General features: G+C 45.4%; 1 protein-coding gene across 1 annotated transcript; it reads right to left on the minus strand.

The window, feature by feature from the left end:
- Window positions 1-165: 165 nt before the first annotated feature.
- LOC136521255 (cysteine proteinase COT44-like) lies at window positions 166-1999 on the minus strand. The gene is made up of 4 exons (XM_066514957.1): window positions 1400-1999; window positions 1003-1235; window positions 758-901; window positions 166-620 (listed from the first exon to the last, which is right to left on the minus strand). Exons 1-4 carry the CDS (start codon window positions 1917-1919, stop codon window positions 351-353), a joined length of 1167 nt encoding a protein of 388 aa, XP_066371054.1. The 5' UTR covers window positions 1920-1999; the 3' UTR covers window positions 166-350.
- Window positions 2000-20653: the final 18654 nt, after the last annotated feature.

A 20653-nucleotide genomic window follows, 5' to 3' on the forward strand; every position in this document is an offset into this window, starting at 1 on the left:
GTGGCCTTGCTCCTTATTGGGCTGGTCCCGATTGACACGGTGTCCACAAGACCGCGACGATGAAAAGCCGAGATAGCCCACGAGCACAAACAAACAACTTCATCATTATTTATTTATTTATTTATTTATTTATTTATTTTGTAATTTGTAACTTCATTACATTAGCACTCAAGAAAGATACGTAATAACACACTATTAACTTACCACGCCATACAAGTTCAACAAGATCCTCGTGCATCACACCTCAGCGCAACGCTAGTAGTAAAAACAAGCAACTTCAGTTTTTTTTCTTATTTTATATAAGTGATGATCGAAGCGACTCCAGTTGAACCGGCTGCCTTCTCTGCCAGCTAAGCAAGAACCATCTTGAGCACATCCATGGCTGCCCTAGCCGTGGCGGGGTGGGAGGTATCCTTCACCGGGTACGACGCGTCCATGGCGATGCCACACTTGCCCGTGGGCCATGGCACGTTGCGCCTCATGCGGATGTAGCCGGCCTCGCCCCAGTCAGTGTTCCACGAGTTCTTCACGATCCAGTAGTCCCTGCCGTTCTCGCTGCCGTAGCCCACCACCGTGACGCCATGGTCCAGGTTCGTCCCGCACGGCCCGTTGAAGATGCCCTGCGATTGTTACAAGACAACAGTTCAGTTTCTCCTCCAATCTGACGATCATCGTCTGATCTTGGAATGCACCGGTTCCATCTCAACTACTCCGCCGCCTTCCGTTCCGTTCCGTTCCATTCCGGGAGCATGCTTACCGAGCTGTAGTGTTGGAACGCACGTCCGCTTGCGTCGATGGCGACGCTGACGGGCTGGATCGCCACCGCCTCCTGCAGCGCCGTCTCGCTGTTGCTTGGCACCTCCACGAACCCATCTATGGTGGCAACCTTTTCATCGTTCTCCTGCATCGAACAATTAATATACAATCTCTCCAGTATTAGTACTAATGATGAAGCAAGCAGCTTCACTTTTGATGATGACGACAGTACCGTACCGACCGTACCTTGTTGACATCACAGGTGCCGTCGGTTGCGATGAAGGGGTAGTCGGCCTCGGTGTCGATGCCGCCGTTGTTGACGACGAACTGGAAGGCGTTCTCCATCTGCCCGCCGTTGCAGCCGCTGTCCTGCGTGTCGCAGTCGATGATCTCCTGCTCCGACAGCGACACGAGGTTGCCCGTCACGATCGCGTTGATCCCCTCGATGGCCGCCACCGCCGAGAACGCCCAGCACCCACCTGCAACACATATGCATGTTCCACGGCCGGCGCCGGACCAGAAGTCATCAGATAAATAGCTGCAAATTCTCGCCGGAGAACATGCCGCCTAGTTCGGCGAGCTAGCCGTAGCCAGAGGCCCAGAGCAGCATGCACGCATGGTGACGATGCAGTAGGCTACGGACCGCATTGTTGTTGGTCTTTGACGTCGGTGACGGCGCCAAGCTGGCGCCAGTCGATGGCGTCGGGGAGGTCGCCGCCGCGGGGGCGGGGACGACGGTAGCGGGTGCCGCCGCCGCTCCCGACCCTGCTGGCCGCCCTCACGCCGCTGCGGCGGCCGCGGAAGCCGAGGGCGCGGCCGCGGTACTCCTCAACGGTGAGGTCGGCGAAGGGGGTGAGGCCGAGGCGGAAGGTGTGGAGCCCCGCGTCCGCCTCCGCGTTGTGCGCGTCGATGTACCGCAGGTTGTCGCGGAACACCTCCAGACGCAGCCGGTCCTCCTCGCCGGCCATGTCGCAGTTGCCGCGCGGCCGGCCGTGCTTCGACTTCCACGCCTCGTACATACGCCGCACCTCCTCGTCCGCCCGCTCCACCGGCGCCGGAAGGATGGTGTGGGAGTGGCGGGCCAACGCCGTGGCGGCCAGTGCCAGTGCCACGGCAAGCGCAAGCAGCGCCTTGGCCGGCACGGGGGAGCGCAGTGGACGCATGGCGATAGCGCGCTGGACTGAGATCGAGCTCGGCGAGAGATGGATGGGAATTGAGAAGACTATCTGTGACTGTACGTGAACTGCTGTGTGTGTGACTTGTGAGTCTGTGCAGACGAGCCAGCTGCCATTTTATAGCCACGCGAGGCGACGAAGATCGAACGAACTGGGCCACCCGGCGGGCCCACTATTTTTATAGCCTCCACGTCTCTTCACGCCTGTCCTAAACAGAGGGCTGCGGGCCGCCATGCATGCACACCAAGATGATATCTAGTTACCGTGAGATAACTATAGGTTATTATACGATGATGGCTTGTTACGACACGGCTATAGATGCATGTAGCAGCCATAACAGTGAATTAATTATGGGATGCATGAATGGCTCGATAAATTATATAAAATAAGCTTGACTGAATGGCACTAGGTAGATTGCATTTCTTTTATTTTTGAGATTTTATGTCATCGTGAAGCTATCAAGATTCCAAGGGCAAATACATCGAGTGATGTAAAGACTTAATTAAAAAAAGTAGTTTTTGACGTGGGTGTATAATAAAAACACACAATCTAGTGAGTATTGATCAGTTGATTAGATTGAGACCCATGTGTCTAGGAGAAAAGCTATTGACCACCCTCACCAACTATTTGTGCCGCTGATACAATCAACTCCTATGGGTACGATTTCTCGAGAATAAACCAAGTACGGAGCATCAGCTAGCAGAATAATAAAACCTGCAAAAAAAAGAAGAATACCTTCTTTGGGCGAAGCTACACTATGAGGAGGGAATGCAAAGGCACCCCAAAAATTGTAAAAGCAATAGAATTGGTTAAAATTTCACCATATATGCACCCCCTAAAACACATGTCTATGCACCCACAAGATATGTGCATCCGCTTCTAGTTTGCTCTAGCTTCGCCACTGTTCTTTGACATAGCGGCCGGCCTCCCCTAAAAGGATTATCGGTTTTAATTCTTTACTAAAGTCTCCTAACTAATCGCCAAATATGTTGACATGTTACAAGGTTTGGGTAGATCCAACAAAAAACCTGAATTATCTCCCCTAAAAGGATTATCGGTTTTAATTCTTTACTAAAGTCTCCTAACTAATCGCCAAATATGTTGACATGGAACAAGCGAAACGGCAGTAAAAAAAGAGAGAAGTGTTTGATTGTCTCCATCTCAATCACAAAAACACCAAGTTTTACTACCTTACCATTTTCGCTTAGCAAAATTATCTTTTGTAAGCACTACTCAACAAGATTATATTTTTTTCTGAGTTATGAAAATTTGACTTCGGATGAAACTGGAATAACTTGTGTTTTGAAACAGAGAGAGTAAAGTCTTAAGATTTGAGCACTCAAAATCTCAAACAATTTTGCCCATCAGCATCATCTTCAGTGGAATCTGCAAAAGAAACCCTCACATCATCGTCCAACTTGGATGCCAGTATGGCAGTATCAACTAAAACTAACGTCAACTATTATGTTGTTTGGTTGTGATATTGTTTGAAGCACATCCTGTTCTTCTCACAGATATATAGTCGACACAACTATTCCTCAATTTTTTTTTAAAAAAAAACTTAAGTGCCACTTTTATGAGGGGTGTGGCATATAATTTGCCACCATATATGGCCACCGTCAGTGACTCAAGTGAACCCATATATGATATGACACCCGGATCCGTTTCTAGTAAAGATGAGTCTAGATAAACAAATGCAGTAGGTGATAGATCATAGATATGATTATCCCATCCTCGAGACCACTGCAAGCAGGTGGATTAGGGAGCTTGAGTCAGATTATCCCCTGTTCGGCGTCCCATTGTTTGAACCTAGCACTACCTGTCTGGACTGCAATCACCAGTCAATCAGTTAAAAAATACTCCATGTAGTACTATAGCCATCAACATGCTTATCTTAGTGGCCGGTAAAGGCCTCTAATGATGGGTGCTTTGGTACTCGGATTTGGACGATCCCTTTGACATGGCCGCCATGGGTAGGAGTAGGACCGTAGGATTACTACAGCAGCCGCTCGTTTAGCGATCACTAATACTCAAGGAGTCCTGGGGCACACTATTTACCCCAAGTTGAGCATCCTTTTGCCATTATTCTAAACGGCACTACTAATGGCAAGCGCGATCCTGACTGGCACCGTGCACTCTCACCACTCGATTACGCTCAGGCGTGCAACTGCCTGCGTCGTATACCTTGTCACCGACCGCCGCCGCCGGCGTGCTCCGACTGTGGAGCGCAGCAGGGAGCTCGACAGCTCGTCCCGCGGCGACGCTTTGTTGGGCAACGCCTTTCTACGAGCTCTCTCTTCATTTGTTTCTTTTTTGCGCAAGAAGAGCTCTCTGTCTCATATGCAGAGACGTGCAGTCATTAAAGCATCTTGTCGAGGGATAGATAAGAAACGACGAAACTAAAAGGCCACGAGGGGCCATCAATGGCGGGCGTTCCGGGCAGGAAACAGGGTGCGTTTCCTTGCCCATCTGACCCTGTCTCGCATTTGGGCACGCAGCTCTTGACGTTTGCGTCGTGGCTGTGGACGCCGATTCCACGGAAGATTAAACCGGATGCTTCACGCCTGCACGTGGTGATAATGTGATATTTTTTTTTAAAAAAATTGTTTTAACTAGTACTAGAAAACATGTTCACGCGTTTCAACAAAATGCATCATTTGTTACGCGGTCACATAGATAACTTGCGATGGCCGTGTTATCAGCTATTCCAATATATCTTAGAATTTAAGTACTGTGTACCTTGGCTAGACAAAGATCATATGAACAAAGATCGTGTGTCTAGGTTGAAAGCATCTTGGCCTAGTTGGGTTTCGGTGATTAATAACAATACATTATTACTATGACTAACGTGTGTTTTGTAGAGACAATTAAGTTAGGTCATGGTAATGGAGATCGATTGGGCTATTATGGTGGTCATGCCCCTACGTTGAAAATCGTTTCAGTTTTGAAAGGATGAACGACAAGATTAAGGATGGACTAGTTCTAAGTGTCGATTGGAGTTGAAGAGACACTTAGAGTAGTTTAGGACTTTGTTTTTCCTTTGGCCGTACTATTAAATGAGGTATGGATGGGTAGCTTGACCTAGATAAGAGCAAGTATAATAGCAGGCTGTAAGCCGACTAAATGCTGAGGTGAAGGAGAGAGGAGAGGAGAGAGAGGAGAAACGGGCTGTAAGCTTACAGCCGACTTGGGCACAAGAACCAAGAAAGTCTGTGAGAGAGACAAGTGTGCCATGTATTAACTGTAAAGAGCTAACTGCTGTATGAGTGGGCTGAGAGAAGGCTGCAAGTAACCTTACAGCCAGCAAGCCGGCTGTATTATTAGCCTTGCTCTAAGTCTAGTGGGTTAGGTGTGGTGCACACTTGCTAAACCTAGCACTAGGTAGCTCCTAAAAAGCCCTTAGATCAATTAGAGCAAACTTCATTCACGTATGATCGAAAGTTGGAAGTAAATGGAGGGTCAAATGCTGACCGGACGCTGGCTTCGGTGTGACCGGACGCTGGCGCAGAGTCCGGTCAGTTCATTTGATCAAGGTGAAGTCGTCTGAAAGTGACCGGACGCTGAGAGGTGAAGTGACCGGACACTGAGGGCCAGCGTCCGGTCGACTCCACTAAGGTTCTAGAGAGAAAAAATCACGACCGGACGCGTCCGGTCACACTGTAAATACTAGAGTTCAGGTGAACTGATCGGCGAGTCCGGTCAACATGACCGGAGCGTCTGGTCACCCCGCAGAGGCACATAACGGTTCGTTTTTTAGCCCATGTTATAAATACTTCCTCCATTCATGTGTGGGGGTACTTTTGTTCATTTCAACAGCTGAGAAACATCCTTGAGAGTGCCAAGAAGAACAAGGTCCTAGTTGGGTAATTAAGATTTGAGAATCTCAAAGAGAGCCCTCATTAGTGAGATCAAGAGTAGCAAAGTGTGCATCCACCCTTCTCATTAGGCTTGTCGTGGTCAAGTGAGAGTTCGTGCTTGTTAATCTTGGTGATCGCCATCACCTAGACGGCTTGGTGGTGATTGGGAGATTGGTGATCATCCGGCGGTGCTTGTAGATGACCCAACTCAAGTTGTGAGCGGTTGTAGGTGATTCACCGTGATAGAGTATCGAAGAATCAACCCATAGAGAGCACTTAATCCTTGCGCGGATCAAGGGGGAGCTACACCCTTGCGTGGGTGCTCCAACGAGGACTAGTGGGGAGTGGCGACTCTCCGATACCTCGGCAAAACATCGCCGCGTTCCTCCTTCTCTCCTTGCTTTGAGCAATTCAATTCTTGTCATTTACATTCCTAGAATTGCTATGCTAGAGTAGGATTGGAACTTAGGGTGCTACACTTTTATGCGTTAGATCAATAGAACATTTTCTAGATACAAGGGGTTAATTGGGCTAACCGTAGAGTTTAATTATTGCAAAGAAATTTAGAATTAACCCAATTCACCCCCCTCTTGGGCATCTTGATCTTTTCAATTGGTATCGGAGCCTCATGCTTACGTATTTAGGCTTAACCGCCTAGTGAAAGATGTCTCACGGGGATGGACCTCCTCCTATCTTTGAGGGGGATGATTTTCCATATTAGAAAATTCGCATGGAGACGTATCTAGAAGCTCTAGATGTTGGAATACTTAGAGCCGCCTCACAAGGTTTCCCAAAATCTCAGGATGCCGCACACCCACAAGGTGATAAGTTGAATTATGAAAAATGGAATGCAAAGGCTAGAAACACCATATTTAGAGGCTTTTATAAAGATGTGTTCAACCGGGTGAGAAACCACAAAGACGCCCATGCACTATGGTCGGACGTTTGTGCGCTCCATGAGGAAACAAAGAGTGAGCGTGAGGAACGCTATCATCTTGATATGAAAAAGCTTAACTCTTTTGAAATGCTTCCTAAAGAATGCTAATGAAATGTATTCACGTTTGAATGTTCTTGTAGAGGAAGTCAATGGGTTTGGACTCACTCAAATACAGCCATCCGATGTTGTAAGAAAGATCTTGAGTGTCCTCTCCATTGACAAATATGGGCATACTATGACCGTGCTCCATCAAGGTGATCTTTTCACCGCTACACTGACATAAATCTTAGGAAAGATCAATGCTTATGAGATGTACATGCACATCACACCTCAAGATGGCTCATCCTCTATAAAGAAGAAAGAAAAGGACTTAGCATTCAAAGCTAGCCAAGAGAAGGGCAAAGCAAGACTTGAGTATGAGAACTCAAGTGATGATGAAGTTGATGATGCAAGTCTTGCTCTCATGGTGAGAAAAACCATCAAGATGCTAAAGAAGCTCAACAAGAGTGGCATCAAGTTCGATGGCAAGAAGAAGAAGTTCTTCACTAGCTCTAGAAGGAAGCCAATCTCTGAGATGGATTGCTACAATTGTAGAGAACTTGATCATCTAGCACACCAATGCTCAAAGCCCAAGAAAGATAAGTTCAAAAACAAGAACAAGGGCAAGAAAGATGACTCAAGTGATGAAGATGAGAAGAAGAAAGATAAGCCATACAAGAAGAGAGATAGCAAGAAGAAGGACTTCCACAAGAAGAAGAAGAGTGGAAAGGCATACATCGTCGGTGATTGGCTCACGGACATTGATTTATCTAGTGGCTCATCCGATGATAGTGACAACGAGAAGGTAGCCGCCATTGTTATTGACTCTTCATCATCTTCACCGCCACCATTGCCATTATCCTCTACACACCTATGCCTTATGCCCAAGGGTGAACGCAAGGTATCAAATGATGATAAGAGTAGTGGTGATGAACATGCTAGTAATGATGATAGGGATAGTGATGATGATGAATATGAATCACCTTCTTATGATGATCTTGTTAAATTGCTAAATAAATACTCCAAGATTATTATAAAGACTAGAGCTAAGAATGACAAGCTAGAGGCTAAAAATGATTCTCTTTTAGCTAAATGTGATATAATCGAAAAGACTAGTGTTGAGCATAGAGAAGCAAATGAAACTATGTTATCCAAACTCAAGGAGCTCAAATCTTCTAAGAAAGAGCTTAAAGATAAACATGATAAACTTGAGAGGATGCATAAAGAGCTCATCACTAGCCATAATATGCTATAAGATAAATATACTACTCTTAAGATTAATCATGATAATCTTGTTATTGCTCAAGAATATTTATCCAATGAGCCACATGATGCTACTAACAATGTTGTTAAGATTGATATAGCTACATCATATGATGATTTAATCATTGAGAGCATTGAGCAAAGTTCTAGTAGCAAGGGCAAGCAAGTGGTTGAGGCCGATGATTATGATGAGTTTGTCAAGCTCAAGAATGACAATGAAAAGATCAAGAAAGATCTTGAAGAGATCAAAAGTGACAACACTATTATGCTAGAAACTCTTGATCATGATGGTGAGCCGTTGCTTGACAATGAGAAGCTCAAAGAAGAAAACAAGAAGCTCAAGGAAGAGAAAAACAATGATGCTCTTAAGGAAGAGAACAAGAAGCTCAAGTTGGAGAAAGAGCATCTCAAGATTGGATTGAGCAAGTTCACTAGAGGCAAGTATCTTCAAAGTGAGCTACTAATGAACACCGTTATAAAGATAGATAGAAGTGGCATTGGGTACATGGCAAACAAACAGAAGAAGGCTCAAGCTCAACAACAACAAAAGCCAAAGCCAAAGAAGTGTTTTGGGTGTGGACAAGAAGGCCACTTTGCTCATGAGTGCCAAACTCCACCACCACAACCCTTGCCCAAGCATGCTAGACCTTTTGCCTTCAATGCTCACTACATGCTTAGAAAGGATTCTAGTAGAAAGATGAAAGTCATGTTCTTAGGACCTCCAAATAAGAATAGGCCTAAGAAAATTTGGGTTGCAAAGTCACTTGTTGAGAAGGTAAAGGGCCCTCAATAAGTTTGGGTTCCTAAAACTTGATCTCTTGTGTGTAGGTGAACTACAAGACCGGTGGAAGTCATTGGGTTATTGATAGTGGTTGCACACAACATATGACCGATGATCCTCGTATGTTCACCTCACTAGATGAAGAAGTAGAAGGACAAGAAAGAATCACATTTGTAGATAATTCAAAGGGCAAGGTTAAAGGATTGGGCAAAGTAGCAATATCAAATAATCATTCAATCTCAAATGTGCTATATGTTGCTTCTTTGAGCTTCAACTTGCTATCCGTTGGACAATTGTGTGATCTTGGCTTCCAATGCTTGTTCACCGAGAAGGAAGTTGTTGTATGTAAGAAAGATGATGATCAAGTGATATTCAAAGGATTTAGATACAACAACCTATATCTAGTGGATTCCACCTCTAAAGATGCAAATTTAAAGACTTGCCTATTCACCAAAATAACACTTGGGTGGCTATGACATAGAAGACTTGCTCATGTTGGGATGAGCTCACTCAAGAAACTAATGAAGAATAATTTGGTAAGAGGGTTGAAGGACATGAAGTTTGAGAAGGATAAGCTTTGTAGTACATGTCAAGCCGGTAAGCAAGTTGCAAATACTCATCCAACCAAAGCTTTCATGTCAACCATAAGAGTGCTAGAACTCCTTCACATGGATTTATTTGGACCAACAACATACAAGAGCTTGGGAGGAAATCTTTATTGTCTTGTGATTATTGATGACTATTCAAGATACACATGGGTATTCTTCCTTCATGACAAATTCGAAGTTGCATCTTGCTTCAAGAAGTTTACCAAGAGAGCACAAAATGAGTTTGAAGTGAAGCTCAAGAAGATTAGAAATGACAATGGAAAGGAATTTGACAACACAAACGTAGAAGCCTATTATGATAAAGTTAGGATCAAGCATGAGGTCTCCGCAACATATACTCCTCAACAAAATGGTGTAGTTGAGAGAAAGAACCGGACATTGATCACTCTTGCAAGAACAATGCTAGATGAGTACAACACCTTCAAAGCTCTATGGGCGGAAGCTATCAACACCACATGCTATGCATCCAACTGCCTATTTTGTTCAAAAGTTCCTTGGTAAGACACCTTATGAGTTTCTCAATGGGAAGAAGCCAGACGTCTCTTTTCTTTAGGGTGTTTGGTTGCAAATGCTACATCTATAAGAAACGGCAACACCTAGGGAAGTTTCAAAGACGTTGTGATATTGGTTTTCTTGTTGGTTACTCATCAAAGTCCAAAGCATATAGAGTATTTAATCATACCACTGTCTTGGTTGAAGCAACATATGATGTGGAATTTGATGAATCTAATGGCTCCCAAGGAGCACATGAGAATCTTGATGATGTAGGTGATGAACCATTGAGGGAGGCTATGAAGAACATTCTGGTTGGAGACATCAAGCCTAAAGATAATGAAGATGATGTACAAGTGATTGATCCACCTTCTTCATCAAGTATGCCACAAGATGATGATAAAGATGGGAGAGTAGAAAATGAAGACACCCATGTCTCTTATGATCAAATGGTGGTAGAAGCACAAGATGTTGATGCTCCACAACCTCCTCCTCAAGTGGTCAATAGAAGAAATACACCTCTACTACAAGATCATCCACAAGATCTCATCATAGGGAGTCCATCAAAAGGTGTAATAACTCGCTCACAAAAACTTGCTTCATTTATTGCTCATCACTCTTTTGTCTCTTGCTATGAACCTACTAAGGTGGAAGAAGCTCTTCAAGATCCGGATTGGATAAATGCCATGCATGAAGAGTTGAATAACTTCACCCGCTATGAAGTTTGGACTCTTGAAGAGCGGTCAAAAGGTGCAAGAGTCATTGGACCAAAGTAGGTGTTCCGCAACAAGCAAGATGATCAAGGCGTAGTTGTGAGGAATAAGGCAAGACTAGTTGCAAAGGGGTTCTCTCAAGTTGAAGGATTGGATTTTGGAGAGACCTTTGCACCGGTTGTAAGACTAGAAGCTATTCGTATCCTCCTTGCATATGCATCACATCATGAAATGAAACTATATCAAATGGATGTGAAAAGTGCATTTTTAAATGGTTTTATTAATGAACTAGTCTATGTTGATCAACCTCCCGGGTTTGAAGACCCTAGATATCCTAATCATGTTTATAGGTTGTCCAAGGCATTATTGGGTTTAAGCAAGCCCCAAGAGCTTGGTATGAGTGCCTTCGGGACTTACTCATTGAGAAGGGCTTCACCATCGGGAAGGTTGACACCACACTATTCACCAAGAAGCTTGATGGGCACATCTTCATTTGTCAAGTGTATGTTGATGATATCATCTTTGGATCATCAAATGAAGATTCTTGCAAAGAGTTTGGTGAATTGATGTCAAAGGAGTTTGAGATGTCAATGATTAGAGAGCTTACATTCTTTCTTGGTTTTCAAGTTAAACAAATGAGAGAAGGGATTTTCATCTCTCAAGAGAAATATACCAATGATCTTCTCAAAAGATTCAAGATGGATGAATGTAAGCCAATCAAGACACCAATGCCAACTAATGGACATCTCAACCTAGATGAGGGAGGTAACACGATTGATCAAACTCTCTACCACTCTATGATTAGTAGCTTGCTATATTTAACCGCATCTAGGCCCAACATCATGTTTAGTGTGTGTATGTGTGCTAGAGTTCAAGCTAATCCTAAGGAAACTCATTTAATTGCCGTAAAAAGAATCCTTAGGTATCTTAAGCACACACCAAGCATTGGCCTTTGGTATCCCAAAGGAGCTATATTTGAGTTAGTTGGCTATTCCGATTTGGATTAAGCTGGTTGCAAAGTTGATAGAAAAAGCACATCCGGAGGGTGCAATTTGCTTGGTAGATCACTTGTGTCTTGGTCCTCCAAGAAGCAAAATAGTGTGGCTTTGTCCACCGCCGAAGCGGAATACATTGCCGCAGATGCTTGTTGTGCACAAATACTTTACATGAAACAAACTTTGCTAGACTATGGTGTAGTTCTAGAAAAAGTACATCTTTTATGCGACAATGAAAGTGCGGTAAAACTTACAAATAATCTAGTTCAACACTCTCGCACCAAGCACATAGATATCCGCCATCACTTTCTTAGAGATCATGTTGCTAAAAATGATATATCATTAGAAGATGTAAGGACCAAGGATCAATTAGCAGATATCTTCACTAAACCGCTAGATGAGGCGACTTTTTATCGATTGCGGAATGAGCTCAATGTTCTTGATTTTAGTAACTTCACTAAAAAATGAGCTTGTGTTGTCCCTTGCATTGCATTGTAATATACAACATGTTAAATTTTTGGTAATGCATATAGGGCTTGTCTAACATGGTTAAGTTAACCGCCGTAAAGCGTGTGAAAAATCTTAACCTTGGATCAAACTTGACAAGCAACTAGATTTATCTTCAAGTATTGCATTGCATATGCATGAATGTTGTTTTATCGCTTATCTTCAATTGCCCTCTTATTGCCTATTTTCATAAAAAGAATAATAGCCTAAGGCAAAATATTTTTGAAAAACATGAGGGTTTGAGAGAGGTCACTCACATCAGTCTCAATTGGTGTTTATTTGGATCTTACTGGAGTTGGGACTTGATTGGGAATAGGGAGCATGAAGGACTTTGAAGATTCGCTGGAAAAAGAGTGATCGAACGCTGCACCGGACTCTGATGTCCAGCGTCCGGTTAGTTCATAGGAGGTGAACCTACTATGAAGGAGTGACCGAACGCTGAAACAGTGTTCTCCCAACGTTCGGTCAAATGGTGGCTCTGCGTCCGGTCGATCGAAGATGAAGGAGACAGCTTGCACCGGACTCTGGCTGTGTCAGGTCGGTGTCCACCGGATGCGTTTGGTCGCGATTTTAGGGGATTTGGACCTCTCTAGAATCGACCGGACGCTGGGTGGCAGCGTCCAGTTGCTGCCACCGGAGCGTCTGGTCAGTTGAAAATGTGCGGGTTTCAATCTCTTTCTTGTTTCCTTCTCTATCACGTCGGGGACCCCTTTATAATCGCAGCGCCGCCGTGACCTATCTCGCATCCCACCGCGCCGTCTTCACCGTGCCTACGCCCTATCCGCTATGTTTCGTGCCTGTGACTTCACGTCGCCGTCGCACCGCGCCGCTGCGCCGCGCCTTCGTGCGCCACCACCCATGCTACGTCGCGCCTGAGCCGCCGCCCGCCAACGTAGTCGTGCTGCCGAGCTCCATGTCGCTGCGAGCCTGTGCTATTCCGCAAGCTCGTCGTGCCCTACCCTAGCCATGCAGCAAGCTCCACTGCGCCATCCTCTACCGAGCCGCCCTGCTTCCGTGCCAGTGCCGCCGTGAGCCTATGCTGCTCCACCGCGCCTCCCCATGTCCATGCGCCTGCTCAGCCACACCGCCACCGAGCTCCTGCACAAGCCCATGCCCTCTGCTCCACCCTCACCGCAGCCAAGCTCCAGTGCTCCAGCATCGCAGTGCTCAAACCCTAGCACCCGCACTGCCATCCATTGTTTCTTCATGACTGATCCAGAGCTACATTGCTTCGCCACAACCCTAATCCTAGGATTCTCGGTGGTTCCCTCCTCGTGTGTCATTCCTCTGCTTCTCGGGTCACCAGTTCGTCCGGTAGCAAGCCCTCGATTCAATTTCATACCTAATTGCTCGCTTTCTTAGGGTTTCGTATCTCTAGATGGATAATTAAAATTATTTGTATATCCTATCTATTCTATCATGCAGCGAGTCGGTGCCATTGTGGTCCTATTTGCAGTTGTCAGTCAACTCAGAGCCAAGCTCGCGAGTATAGATCGAGGCCAAGCCTCGAAAGTGACTGTTGGTAGTTGTTCTTCATCAGCGGCAGTTGTTCTTTTTAGATCCATCAGATGGTTTGTATCAAGAATGTTGGAGGTGGTCCCGGTGATGAGGATCCGAGACACCCGCCTCGCCTGCCTACAGATCCAAAAGGCAAGGCGACGAAGAAACTTGCAACAAAGAAGTAGAAGTATCCAGATGCAGACACAGCTAGAGTAGCCACAGTTGCAGCAGCAGTAGAGCGTGCAGAGGCAGGAGGTGCTAGGAGTGGAGTCCATATCACAGATCAGCTCTCTCCTTCTACTAGAGCTACACTAGAGCAGGTTGAGCGTCGTCATGGTGGTCCAGCTAGGACTGTCATGGTCGCGGGATGGCAAGTTGTCTTGGATGAGAGTCAGCCTCTAGGGGAGTCATAGTAGGAGCCACAGGCAACAGAGCATACTCAGGAGGGACAGCAGGCCGAGGAGACAGAGCAGGCACCTCAGCCATAGCTTCGCCGCTTTGGTCGTACCCGTGCTCTAGTCATACCGAGGGCAGATACACAGCGGAGGGGTTCTCGTCCACCGTCCAGACCACAGGGTCCACCTCTAGTGACTCATCTAGATCTGAGGGCTACCACGGCTAAGCAGGTGCAGTAGCTCAGATTTGTGGATTTTGAGCTGTGGTTTCTGTCGAGGTGAGATGAGCGTGCATCAGAGGGCTTCTACACACCACTGCAGGAGGACTTCTACAATGCATATCTTAATAGTAGAGCTATTTTCAGATCTCAGAGGGTGTGCAATATAGAGTCTATTATTGCAGCAGCTGGGGAACACATTCGCCCCTACCTTTCTTACCTGCCAGGGCTGATAGATTTACTTAGATGGATAGGCTTATATGTTCCATCTTGGGTTCGTCAGTTCTATGCTTCTCTCTGGATTGACCCACAGCACAGATTCATACACTTTGCATTCAGTGGTAGAGATTATAGGCTGACGAGTACTAGGGTTAGAGAGATACTTAGGCTTCAGGAGCAGCCCATCCAGCTATATGAGGTTTGCTATGGACAGACAGTGCCCCCAGACGTCCTCATGGCGGGATGGTGCCCTCTACAGATCTAGTTCGCCACTGCTTCATAGAGCCATTCGGCGAGGGGTCTAGCAGGACACCCAGTGATCTCACTCTTACTGCTAGAGTGCTTGATGCCATTATGAGGAGGACATTGCTTTTGAGGATGGGGTATCACGAGGGCTTGACTCGCATACAGTTGTGGCTACTGAACCGTCTGATGCAGCTGATAGTGTTTGATATTTGGGATCTCCTTCTATCAGAGATGGCGGATACTATTGATGAGGGGTTCAGAGGTCATCAACAGTTGCCCTATGCCCACTAGATCATGTTTCTTATTCATAGGGTAGTTACAGTGAGGCTGCCTAAGATGCTAGCTGAGTACAGTGGTGCTACAATAGAGTTCCCTGCATATAACCTGACTCAGATGATCCGCCATAGTACACCGACTGCACCTAGCCAGCCATGCTGTTGTCCAGAGGTGCCAGAGACTATAGCCCAGTAGGACAATACTATCAGGGGCATAGCAGCTATTAAGGAGGAGCAGTTAGATGCTCAGCAGGAGGGGATGGTCGAGAGCGACCCCAGTGACAGCTCAGATGAGGACTACCACGATATTCCTTAGATGCCTCCACGACGACATGATCATGAGGCCAGTAGGTCCAGTTCAGCTCCATCTGCACCGTAGACTGACCCCGCTCTACTTGCCATACTTGAGCGGATGAGGCAGGATCAGGCTCGCTAGCGCTAGGCTTAGGAGACCGCCGCTACTTTTGCATAGTTCTAGGCTTGACAGGATGAGTTTCAGCGGCAACAGCAGGCCATACAGCAGTAGCAGCAGGCCATGCATCAACAGCAGCTCCTCATGCAGCAACAACTCCTTGGATTTATGCAGCATGTAGTGATAGCTATTGAGGTTCCACCACCACAGCCTTCACCCTAGCTTGGTCAGCCTGCCACCACTTCTATGACTCCAGCGTTATAGCCTAGTGGGTTTCAGAGTTAGGGACAGCCACCAGCATAGTTTGCTTCACCTATAGAGTAGGTGTCCCAGTGGTTTGCTTTGCCCGTGTTAGCCCCACAGTTCACACCTCTCTAGACGGGCTTCACACCAGCTCAGACTTCCTTGGTACTAGTGCTAGGAACTTTAGTCTCTAGAAGTCTTGGAACGACTTTCAGTGAGTTGACAGGGCAGCCTACTCCACCATATTTGTATATCCTAGGTCCTTTTATAGTTGCACCTATTATTGGGACTATAGAGACGCTCCCTTCCTCAGTGGCATCATCAGAGCCAGCTGCTTTAGTCATACCTGCACAGTCTACAACAGCTCCAGTTGTTGATCCGACCCAGACCACTTCAGCATTGCTTCTAGCTACAGAGGGTCAGACAGCTTAGAGCTCTGGTTCAGATGATGATGGTACTTAGTTCTAGCTTGCTCCTCGTACCTTAGTGCCCGACTTGTCTGTTGCAGCCTTGCCGACCGACCCTTAGGTTTTGGTGTTTGACGCCAAAGGGGGAGAGGGATCGAGTATGTTAGTCTTAGGGGGAGCAACATATCTAGGGGGAGCTTAGTTTACTTAGACTATCTATTATTTGGTTTTTATGTGTGATACACTATTATACATTCGTGTGTTTACTTTTATGCATCAAACTATATCTATGTGATAGTGATATCTACGTAATCATGATATATGACATGTGTGCTCTCTACTTTGAATTATTTATATGTCATATCACTTGTGCTATGCTCATTTGCTTTGCTTCCGCATTTTACTCTGATGCAAATGAGCTTTATTACTTGTACTCATGTTTTTTTCATATCTTTTGAGTACATCATGTTGGCTTGGGTTATATAAGCTTGCCTAACTCTCTTGTTCTTATTGTCAAAAGCTTATATGAACCAAGCATGTCAAAAACCTCAACTCTTTCACATACTCGAGGTAGTATTGTCATCAATCACCAAAAAGGGAGAGATTGAAAGCATCTTGGCCCTTAGTTGGGTTTCAGTGATTAATGACAATACATGATTACTATAACTAACGTGTGTTTTGCAGAGGCAATTAAGTTAGGTCATGGTAATAGAGATCGATTGGGCTATCATGGTGGTCATGCCCCTACGATGGAAATCGTTTCGGTTTTCAAAGGATGGACGACAAGGTTAAGGATGGACTAGTTCTAAGTGTCGATTGGAGTTAAAGAGACACTTAGAGTAGTTTAGAACTTTGTTTTTTCTTTGGCCAAACTATTAAGGGGGGTATGGACGGGTAGCTTGACCTAGATAAGTCTAGTGGGTTAGGTGTGGTGCACACTTGCTAAACCTAGCACTAGGTAGCTCCTAAAAAGCCCTTAGATCCATTGGAGCAAACTTCATTCATGTATGATCGAAAATTGGAAGTAAATGGAGGGTGACCAGACACTGGCGCAGAGTCCGGTCAGTTCATTTGATCAAGGTGAAGTCGTCTAGAAGTGACCGAATGCTGAGAGGTGAAGTGACCGAACGCTGAGGGCCAGCGTCCGGTCGACTCCAGTAAGGTTCCAGAGAGGGAAAATCATGACCAGACGCGTCCAGTCAGTGCTGACCGGACGCTGATCAGTGTCCGGTCACACTATAAACACTGGAGTTCGGGGTGAACTGACCAGCGCGTCCGGTCACCCCGTAGAGGCACATAATGGTTCGTTTTTCAGCCCATGTTATAAATACTTCCTCCATTCATGTGTGGGGGTACTTTTGCTCATTTCAACAGCTGAGAAACATCCTTGAGAGTGTCAAGAAGAGCAAGGTCCTAGTGAGGTGATTGAGATTTGAGAATCCCAAAGAGAGCCCTTATTAGTGAGATCAAGAGTAGCAAAGTGTGCATCCACTCTTCTCATTAGGCTTGTCGTGGTCAAGTGAGAGTTTGCGCTTGTTACTCTTGGTGATCGCCATCACCTAGATGGCTTGGTGGTGATTGGGAGATTGGTGATCATCCGACGGTGCTTGTGGATGACCCAACTCAAGTTGTGAGCGGTTGTGGGTGATTCATCACGACGGAGTGTCGAAGAATCAACCTGTAGAGAGCACTTGATCCTTGCGCGGATCAAGGGGGAGCTACACCCTTGCGCGGGTGCTCCAACAAGGACTAGTGGGGAGTGACGACTCTCCGATACCTCGGCAAAACATCGCCGCGTTCCTCCTTCTCTCCTTACTTTAAGCACTTACTTTGAGCAATTCAATTCTTGTCATTTACATTCCTAGAATTGCCATGCTAGAGTAGGATTGGAACTTAGGGTGCTAAACTTTTATGCGTTAGATCAATAGAAATACTTTCTTGGCACAAGGGGTTAATTGGGCTAACTGTAGAGTTTAATTATTGTAAAGAAATTTAGAATTAGCCCAATTCACCCCCCCCCTCTTGGGCGTCTTGATCCTTTCATAGGTCACAAAGAAAGGTGTGCAGAGCATTATTAAAAGTAAAATATGATGAACCGAAGATTCCACTTTGAGGTTAATGTAACTAACGGTAGATAAGCTGGTGGTGCGATATGTAAATCAGTAAATCGTTTTTCTGCATGTAAAGCACTCTGGAGAGCTCCATGCTCAAGACTTGTATCCAAGGTGCTGGCTTCTCCACTTCTTTTTCTATATTGAAACAACATGATAACTATAAGCATAGTGACTCAGTTGGTTAAGTTTCTCGCGGCGGAACTTATTCACCCATGTTAAACTTTGACATGGCACAAGTGCTTGATTTATTCTAGAAAGGAACTTGTTGCTAGGTTTAATTCTACAATGGAAAATGATGGTGGGAACACAACATAAAAGGTGAGGCAACCACCCATCATATTAGTCTTTTAAGCTGAGTTAGGCCTGATGCCTTTGTTTGTTATAGACTTTGTTGGATTTGTGTCTAGTGTGGCGCTGGGTCGTGGGTATAACGATTTGCGCAATATCCGTTATGCAATCTAGGTAGGGTTTGGTTGGGAGACAAGGTGGTATGGGATGGTCCTATCCTGATTTCTGAGATGGGACGTACTCATTTTGTGTTTGATTGAGAAGGAAATGGACCGAATCGTTTTTTGTTTGGTGTAGAGACACAAAAAAGTGGGATGAGAATAAGCCTAATCGTCAGATGAGACAAGCCTACACTCCCATCCCACCTGGGATGACTCCGTCCCTTAGTTTTTTAGGGGCAAAATCATCCCACTTCTAGAGGAATATTTCCGGGATATCCCTCACTCTAGCTTGACTTTGAACCAAACACCACTAGAACTGGATTCTTCCCATCCCATCCAACCTTATCCCTCCAACCCCAGGCCTGACTCCAACCAAACACTGCCCAACATAATTGATAGAACTGACATAGACCTAATCCATGCATCAGCAATGGTGACATGACCAAATTTTGGCTATCAAGTTGGATAAACGAAGAAGCAGCAAGGAACATTGCACCATCCCAATATCAAAACACATGGGTTAGGCAAATTTTCTGATCAACTCACCAACGGGACTAACGGAATTTGTAAAGCTATGGGAAATGGTCAAGGATATCATGTAGAAACATGGAGGAAGAGGACCAAATTTGCTGGAGATGGACTAATAATGGAGAGTACAATACGAGCAGTGCCTACCAAATACAATATGTAGGAGTGACATGTAAACTAAAGATCAATTCAATCTGGAAGGCAAGGACAGGGCCAAAATGTCGTTTTTCCTTGGACTCTACTTCACAACAAAATTCTGACAGCTAATAATCATCAGAAAAGGGTTGGCCTAACAACTAGATATGTGGAGTATGTAACCAATACCCAGAAAGTCCCTGACACCTCTGCAAGAGCTATCCATATGCAATACAAGTTTGGAACAAAAGTGGCCCAATGGGAGATTCTATCAAATCTTCTAAACAACATTTGTCATAGTGGTTCAATTTATAAATGGTGGAGGTGGGTGAGAGCTAAATTTGACAAGAGCCAAAGGAAGCTTATTGATGAGATTGTTATCAGTTATTGGTAGAATTTATGCAATGAGATAAATTGGAGGACCTTTCAGAATTTGGCAAAGCAACTCGAGGAGGTGGCCTTCATGATAAAAGAAGTTGTTACTCACGATGGGTGGTGTTTGGAGATGCTAGCGCTCGGACGTCCGGACGCACAGATGCACACGCCTGCTGGTTTGTTTCCCTACACCTCGTTTCTTGTGTCTGCTCGTTTTGCGCGCCCAGGCGGGGCCCACGTCACCCGGATGTCTCCTGCCCGCTCGGCAGCGCCCCAGTAGTTGCAGCAGGCGACTGCGACAAGTAGGTCCCATTCAACATGTGCAACATCCAGATGAAGCACTTGCAATATACGTCCGAAACAACGAAAACACTTACAACATAAGGTCTGAAACACTTGGAAAACACAAAAAAAATTTTGAAAGCATGTGTGCAGCCATTGCAAAACATTGGAACATACAGATGAAAGTACTTGCAAACATACGTATGAAAAGACCTGGAACACTTGCATATATATGCAACATCTAAATCTACTTTTGCAACATCCAGACGATACACTTGAACCATACGTCTGAAACAGATAAAACATTAGAAACATACATGTATAGCCATAGCAACACGTGCAATATCTCGATCTACTTTTACAATATCCACAGAAAACACTTGTAAGATACCTCTCAAACATCTGAAACATTTGAAAGATACATTTAAAACATGTGATGTATCTTGGTGCGGCTTCCTCCGCCGTCTACAGCGGGGCGCCGCAGCCGTAGCAGGAGCGCGAGGCCGGAGGGCTTCCATGCCAGGGCCTGGCGCTTTTCCTTGCGCTAGCGGTGCCTGTCAGCGTTGTTGGGCGCATGCACGACGCTAAGTCACTTCTCTTTTATCATCATACTCTGCCTCCTAATATATTTGCAGGAAACCTCTTGCTGCCCTTTTGAAAAAAAAAGATCGATAAAACCATGCAAAACGGAATGAGAATCCATGGTTACAAAAGACAGAATTTTTATTACAA

This window comes from Miscanthus floridulus, chromosome 18 (genome assembly GCF_019320115.1).
Source record: "Miscanthus floridulus cultivar M001 chromosome 18, ASM1932011v1, whole genome shotgun sequence".
NCBI lineage: Eukaryota > Viridiplantae > Streptophyta > Magnoliopsida > Poales > Poaceae > Miscanthus > Miscanthus floridulus.

Coding starts and splice junctions, on each gene's coding strand:
- LOC136521255 (XM_066514957.1), bottom strand. CDS start 1,919: ATGCGTCCACTGCGCTCCCCCGTGCCGGCCAAGGCGCTGCTTGCGCTT. Junction 1,236..1,399: donor CAAAGACCAACAACAATGCG/GTCCGTAGCCTA, acceptor TATGTGTTGCAG/GTGGGTGCTGGGCGTTCTCG. Junction 902..1,002: donor GCACCTGTGATGTCAACAAG/GTACGGTCGGTA, acceptor TGTTCGATGCAG/GAGAACGATGAAAAGGTTGC.